We start from the raw sequence: 7,650 nt of genomic DNA, 5'->3' as shown, positions 1-7,650 counted from the left end.
ACGCCGTCTCGGCCGGCTCGCCTGTGCAACCACCACCACCACTGGTCACCGCCACCGCGAACCAGGAGCCGATCACCGCGATCCCGATCAGCAGGTCGGTGAGGATGGAGCCATGGACACCGCCACCACCTGCTGATGACACCAGTGAGGAGATGGACGTCGACTGCGGTCCCATGTCTCCGGTCCCCCTGGGGCTCATGGAGCCTGACCTTCCTCGCATTGCCATGGAGCCGGATCTTCCTTGCATCACCATGGGTCTTCCTGACACTGCCGGTTTCGATGACATCGACAGCTTTCTCTCCTTCTTTCACCACTGATCTGCACCTTGTTTGCATTGCCATGAGTGTACTTCGCAAAACTGGAGTTTAGCCGTGATTTAAGTTAGAGTTAACATTTAAGGAGTAGCTTAGCTGTGATTCTGGTTAAAGTTATTAACACTTAACACGTGAGTTGTTAGGGATGGGTGTTGGTGAATTTGTACTAGTGTGCTCTGCAGCCTATGCATCAGTGACTCTGTTCATTCTGAATTTTTATTAAGACCATCTAATCTGTTGATCTAATTTCTGGTTATTTCACACTATTCTTCAGTCATTTTCATTCTTTTTTAACCGTATCCATCTTTTCCGGCAAAGCGTTCAAAATATCAAGGATTTTATGCCAGTTCCCATTGTTTCAATTCGCTCTAACCCCTTTTTCTGGGTCAAATTGTGCATATATGGAACTGCCAATGTTGTGTTACCTGGTTTCCATCGAAACCAAACTATATGCAACTTTGAATTCATCAAGTAGGTTTAAAACCTAACAATGGTTTTCTTGAAAACCTATAAACAAATGAAAGAACAAGCGGCGGTAATCATGTCTAGTGTGTATGAAAATCGGGCCAAAAACTCCCAGCTGGCATCAGATTCAGGTGCTAGAGTATCTGACTTCCTTCTTCTTGGAATGTGGAGGAACAGTTTTTGGAGCATCAACGCGCATCAGCAGGGAGCTGAACTCCAGAGCCAAGATAGGCCTAGACAACAAAACCAGAACACTTTGTCTTTGCGCATCCGATTCAGCTACAACGCTGCCGTTCTTGCCATCAGAGCACTCCTGGGGTTCTGCAGTTCTAGGGTTCCAGATCTTGGCAGGACTTACCGGGCGCACCCTGCGAAGAAGAAGATCTGATTAGAAAGGTTATTACACTCACATGTGCATGATACAGATGGCATGTTTTCAGATGATAATTTCTCAATACAGCCCTAATAGCAAGACAGTGACATAGGTAGTGAAAAGTTCATATTTTTGGCATGGTAGGCGAAAGGAGTTTAATAGAAACTAACAGACTAAGATATGAATTTCATAGGATATTTAGAGTTTAGGTATGTAATCACCTGCACTCTACTTTGCAAGAGTACTTGAGAAGATCGGGATGGTCCTCTGTCTGCCCACTGCAATTCACAATACAAGCAGGTAATGTTCAGGTTTTCAAGCCATGGAAGAACAATGGAGTAGATTTTGAGAAAGATATTACAGATTTGTAAATAAAATAACACATGACTGCTTAAGCATCCAATTTCGTTTTGCTTCCCAAGGACATTAGGACTTTAGCAGTTCACTTTTAGTGGGGAGACATGAAGGCTCTCCACTTTAGTTTAAACGAACCTGAAGCTCGGAAGTGACATCCTGATTGCTGGACCTATCCACTTGTTGTCTTTATGTGACCCTGCTGCGATTCCTACAAAATTAGGAAGTGCAACAAGGAACTGAATTCTAAAAAAAGTTGAAATACTAGAAGTTCCATTTTCGAGAGAAAATAGTAGGGTTAAGCAGTCGCCATTCTGAAGACGTGTCGGATGTCCTTGTGTATTCGACATTCATAAGTCACCAGTGATGAAGATAAACACATTTCAGAGAACTGGAGTACGAACTAGGATAACTAATATTGCTTGTTGTTTTAGCTCCAAAGTCCAAAGGTAATTTACCAACTCGATATAAAATTTAAGATGCGCCGCCAGCAGCTATTTTGAAGTTCAGAATGTAAACTGATAATTCAGACAAGTTACAAGGACAAGGCATGTAACCAGATCTTAGAACATGAGAGTTTTAAATTACCGGTAGCCGGCAGGCTGATGTTGCACAAGTGCCTCGTAGATGAGCCCGTGGTCTCCGAGATCTCGAACCCACGGCAACTCTCTTTCTTGGAGAAAGTTGAACCCATTCCAAGAAGGCTCAGAAAGCCGTTTGGTTTTGCCAACGGTTTGTTTCTGAGTTCAGAAGCTTCAGTCTATCACATGAGAGCAAAGTTCATGTCACAAATCTCGTAAAACGTTTGTTAAACCTAAAGATAAAATGGCACCTATCAAGTACCTGTGAGAACTTTGCGACATGGCTTGGCAGCCCCACTTCCTACAGTAATGAGAGTGGCATCGATTAGGAGAGGAGAACTGTAGCAATGAGGAATTGCCCTCAAACAGCAATAAAAAATTGTGGATGAGATCTAGTGGCACCTTGCGTCCATGCCGGCAGGCTTCCGCACTGTTTACGAGCACCCTGGCAGCCCAACTGTTAAACGAAACAGGTTCAGAGACCAAAACCAGTAGCACAGTGAATAACTCTAAGCGCTTTTGGTGAAAAAAAAAACTGAAGAGAGTATCATATCATCGCCAATTAAGCAAGTTGTCATTTGGCACAGGTTTTTTATCGAAATGGATTCCAGATAAGCAACAGGGTTGTCCAAGCCACAGGGAGCAAGCACAGCGACTGGATCAGATAGTTAATGGATGGTGATTACTAAAGAGTGGGGATTGCGAAAGCCTGTGTGCTCAAGTACAATGGACTGAGCAAGTAGGCGTTCTTTACTTGATCAGATACACGGGTTTCAGACTTTCAGTCGTAAAAAAAAAAAGATACACTGGTTTCAGCTTCTTCTTTTTCTTTTCTAATGCAAGTTGTGCTAATAGTTGATTCAACTCGCATCCCCCAACCGCAAGCATGGAGGCAAAAGTGCAATCACTAGTGGACATGGAAGTGACCAAAGTATGCGTAAGATAATTAGCAGGATGAACTCACGCGCAAGAAGTCGGCGGGTTCCACACAATGCCGGCGATCACCACCAGCTGCAGAGCAGAATACATGAGCTCGTCAGAAAAGAAACGGAGAGACGGGTGAGGGAGGGAGATGGGACGGGGCGGGACGGGACGACCTCGTCGAACTGGCCGGCGGGGCTGTCGTGGTAGCGCGCGAGGAACATGCCGCCGAGCGTGTAGCCGAAGGCCTCCACCAGGCGGAGGTCCTTGGGCACGAAGGCGCGCGCCGTCGCTGCCTTCACCAAATGCAGCTGGTACAATGCGCTGTTTTTACAGAAACAAAGAATCAATCGATCGTTCGCACCCTGCTGCTGGACACCGCTCCATCGAGAGAACGGGGAAGAGAAATGGAGGGGAGGCGCACTTACCTGCCCTTGAACACCCATGGCGGCCCGTGCCGGTACCCTGCAGCAGGCTTGTCCTCCATGGATGTTGCGAGCTATGCAAGCTGAAGCCGAGCACTGGAGTCACTGGTCCAATTAGAGCTTGGGTAGGGGGGATCAGCGCAGCAAGCCAGCAGCTCGGGTTTTCTATGGGAACAAGGAAGCAGGGAGGAAGCTCGCCACGAGCGATGATGATGATGGACTGCCTGACTGACTGGTGGGATGCTCGCTGCAAGGTGTTTTACAAGCCTTATCCAGTGTACAGGAGGCGCTAGTTTAGAGGCTGCGGGGACGACGGTGATGTCATCGATTCACCATGGATGTGATCGATCCACGAGAGGGCCCCATCGATCAAACTGACTGAGCCTGATGATACCGGAACTGTGTTGTATGTGTGGCTGGCAGCAGTTTGCTGCTGCGGTTTATGTGGCTCGAGTGAGACTCTTGAGAAGGTGACATGGGGAAAGGGACAAGAGCGTGTGGCTGGTTGGAATGGTAAACTGGGTCACGTGCGCAGGTGCGTGTCACCGGCTAGGGAGATGCACCGGCCGCCGGCCGGCCAGTACGTCCACTGCTACTTGGGATCCTGGGGGGAGGAATCCACAAGAAACTTGATTTGTCTGTGGATGCCAAGAATTTATCAGTGTAGTAATTTTTCAGACTTCAGAGTGTCAACTGCAGATAGTAACTGAGTATTCATCTCGAGAAAAAAAACGCATTAGCGGCATGTGTGGCAGAACCAGATCAACAAAGAAAATCCGGCTGATTAGGATGTAAAGGTGATGTTAACACATGAACAGACGATGCAGAGGGCAAAGTTCCTACATAGAAACATACCTACAGAGGAATACTAACACTCCAAAAGCATGGTGATGCTAACAGCAGAATACTATATAGAGATTTCAACCAAAAATAATAACAACCCAAATGAATTACTCCCTCTATCCCAAAATAACTTACTCAACTTATATAGAAACAAATATATCTATAACTAAAATGGGTATATATACTTCCGTATCTAGATGAAGTTGAACAAATTATTTCGAGGCGGAGGAAGTACAATAAAGTACTGTAGTCAAGTTGTTCTCAAATTATAATTCTTGGCTCCAATTTGGGTCGCAAATGCGTCGGAGTGGACATAGCGCGGTCAGCGCGCATGTCCATGCCTTTCTCCCTCGGGCAACAACGACACCGGCTCCATGGGCAAGGGATGGCCCTTTCGCAGGACCAAGCACGACCACGAAGCTAGATCCTCTCGTGCCGACAAGAACTGTTGTTGTTTTTGTTGAGAACCTATATATCTGGTGCAACTATGCACTAGATATGGGCTTGTCTATGATGTTGAACTTATGTTGTTGCTATATAAGTAATCCTAGGGTATCCTAATCTTAGTAATTTGTGTGTTACTTTTTTGTCTGATGAAATATTTGTGAAAAATGGTGAAATTTGTGTGAACTTATGAGGTCAAATAACGGGTGAAAGATTGGTGGAAGCTTGGGGTGAGAGAAACTCCAAAGTAGGATCTGGCCCTACGCGATCCCACACGTCAGAAGGTAACGACCATAGATGTTGACCTGACGACACCCGCTTTTGAGAATTTCTGAGATTTTGAGACAAGAGAGGGGAGAAACGTGAGCAAAGATTTTGAAGTTGGAAAAAGCTAAGTTGAACTAAGGAACAAATGGCATAAAAATAGAAACCCTTTATAAAATTGGACCCTTGTCATACCTGGACAAATAACACACGGACCAAACATCAAAAAGCTACAGAGACACCCACAAGGATGGTATAGTAACATCATGTAGATACGTTTGTGCTAAGGAGATATTCGAAAAAAAAGAGATACATGAATCCATTTTAAAGCTGAAACAAGAACTAAGTGTGGTGCTAACTTGATTTAGTTGGTCCAAAGTTGGAGGAAAAACTGAATGCATTAACTAGTGCTATGAATGAACCAAGTAGCGACAAGGAAAATGCTGACCCAAATGTGCAACAAATGGATGGGTTGCTAAGAGCTACACGGCTGAAGAAAAAAGAAGTTCAATCGAAAAATTTGAAGAGAAAGGAAACTTGGCTTGATAAGTTGTGTAAGGGCAAGCGGAAGGCAACTAAACCAATTGTTTCAACCAAAAAAAGAGCAAATGTATGTTCCAATCTTGACATGACACAAAAATGCTGTCATCTAACTAGTCAAACTTTTATTGGCAGCAACAAAAGAAATAAAGATGATGCACAACCTCAAGTAGAAGTGAAGGATGATGGCCACAATAAAGAAGCCAATGTGGAGATTGAAAAGTACAATGTCATTGAGAGTTTTACCCAACTCCTCACAGCTCCTTGTACTTGTGTTGATGATAGTCTTTATGGTGGAAATATGTACTAGTGTCTAGATGTTGGTTACATGGTACTTCGGGAGCTAACTGTAGTCTTTTGAGTGTATTTTGGGGTTAACTATAGTCTTTTGAGGCCAAGCACAACCAACGAGACATAAATGTATTTTGGAGGGCTAAGAATTTTCGTTTGATCAGTAGTACTTGTTTCCACCGAATTTGAATGTTATGCTACAACCAAATAAAGTGTTTGTGATGTGAACTCTAAATTGCTTTCTTGGTTTTACTTGCGAGTTGTCAATAATTGCAAATATGTAGATGGATTTTCTGTTGTAATAGTTGCATGATGCTACAACAAGCGAAGCTAAGGATAACTGATTTTTATTTTTGCAAAAAATCCTGCTCAAATTATGCTGAAATCATGCTAAAATGCTACTGAAATCGAACTTCCAAGAAAAATTCGGAAAAAATTCAGTAAATCAAACAAATTGAGTTATGTATTCTAGGAAAATTTTCAATGAAAATTTTTGACATACAGTTTATGAACTAAGAGCATTTCAAGTTGTGCTCAAAAATTTGAACTCAAAATTCGAACTTTCCATAAAAATTTGAAACAATTCTAGTAAATCACATCTATTCTGTTATGTATTCTAAGAAACTTTCATTGAGTTTCAACTTACGGTTTGTGAATAAACATAATCATGACTCCTTTGATTCATAGGAATTGTGTAGGATTTAGATTATATATGATTTTTTCCTACACTAGTTGTTTGATTCGTAGGAACATATCCTATAAAAATAATCCTATAAGAATCTTGTAGTGCAAATTCTATAGAAAAAAATAAGAGTCATATCTCATGGAAAATTTCTTTGGCACAATCAAAAAGAACTCATTTTCCTATAGGATTCAACTAGGCATAACATCCTAATCCTATGATTTTTCTTATTCCTATGAATTAAAGTAGTCCTAAAATTTCAGAGTGACAAGTGCTAACAAGTGAAAATGGATGAGATTTGGAGTCAGTTTGTCGTTGGTCGTTTCAGGTCACTGGATCTGCAATGGGTGGCTGGGATTTAGACTAAGTCTCACGGTGACTTGTGACCAGCAAGTCACTGAAGCTGAGTCCCGCGACGAGGGCTCTTGGGCCTTGGGCGGCGACAAGCAGAGAGCGGCGGACTGGACACGAACCGTCGGCAGGTCCGGGGTCCAGGGCGTCGGCGAGCAGCGGGCTCGGCACCGGCGCGCGGTTGACCTCGTCGAGGGGACGAGGCATCCTGGGCGGCGGCGAGCGGCACACTGGGAGGAATGGAGCGGCGGCGGCGAGCGGCACACTGGGAGGAAGGGAGCGGCGCCGGCTCGTACCTGACCAGATCGAGGCGAAGAGGACGTCCAGGCGGCGGCGAGCCACGGGGAGCACTACCCTGCCAAGGAAAGTAAGAATTTCCCCGCTGTACCTCAAGTCCCAAATCGTCACGGTTACAGATTCCGAACCCGACCGTGTATACGATACAAACTCTGATCCTTGTAGGACGAGACGTCGAGACATCTTTGCTACTCTACTTATATTCTCTATATATACACAAAGTAGTCCAGTGTTTTTGCCTGCGGTACTTCAGGGTCATAGTAGTCTCATAGAAATAAGTGACAAACTCTTTTGTGTTTTTTCATATTTTTTCAAATACCGTTTTCAGGAGGCACCCTCGCAAGAATTTGTAGCTGGTTCATGATGTTAAGCCATTACCTAATCGTACTTCTGTCGTAAGTGTTCCCTTCATCCTTGTATACATCCTTCCCTTTGTGCTCAATTTTTGCAGAATTTCATGTCTCCTTCGTGCCTTGCCAATCTGCTTGTTTCATTTCAGAGGGCT

General features: G+C 44.1%; 1 protein-coding gene across 3 annotated transcripts; it reads right to left on the bottom strand.

The window, feature by feature from the left end:
• Positions 1–735: 735 nt before the first annotated feature.
• Positions 736–3,522, bottom strand: LOC124708470 (protein NEOXANTHIN-DEFICIENT 1). 3 transcript variants are annotated; one of them, XM_047240154.1, is made up of 9 exons: positions 3,437–3,522; positions 3,185–3,332; positions 3,052–3,098; positions 2,490–2,544; positions 2,350–2,388; positions 2,095–2,266; positions 1,645–1,717; positions 1,374–1,430; positions 736–1,147 (listed from the first exon to the last, which is right to left on the bottom strand). In XM_047240154.1, the coding sequence occupies exons 1-9, from the start codon at positions 3,493–3,495 to the stop codon at positions 907–909; spliced, it is 891 nt and encodes a 296-aa protein (XP_047096110.1). In that variant the 5' UTR covers positions 3,496–3,522; the 3' UTR covers positions 736–906. The 3 variants fall into 3 exon arrangements, with proteins under 3 accessions (XP_047096110.1, XP_047096111.1, XP_047096112.1); XM_047240155.1 differs by having other exon boundaries at positions 1,645–1,708; XM_047240156.1 differs by having other exon boundaries at positions 1,645–1,705.
• Positions 3,523–7,650: the final 4,128 nt, after the last annotated feature.

The sequence above is a fragment of the Lolium rigidum genome, chromosome 4 (genome assembly GCF_022539505.1).
Source record: "Lolium rigidum isolate FL_2022 chromosome 4, APGP_CSIRO_Lrig_0.1, whole genome shotgun sequence".
Taxonomy (NCBI): Eukaryota; Viridiplantae; Streptophyta; class Magnoliopsida; order Poales; family Poaceae; genus Lolium; species Lolium rigidum.
Note: the sequence above shows the minus strand (reverse complement) of the source record. Positions and strands in the feature narration are given on the sequence as shown.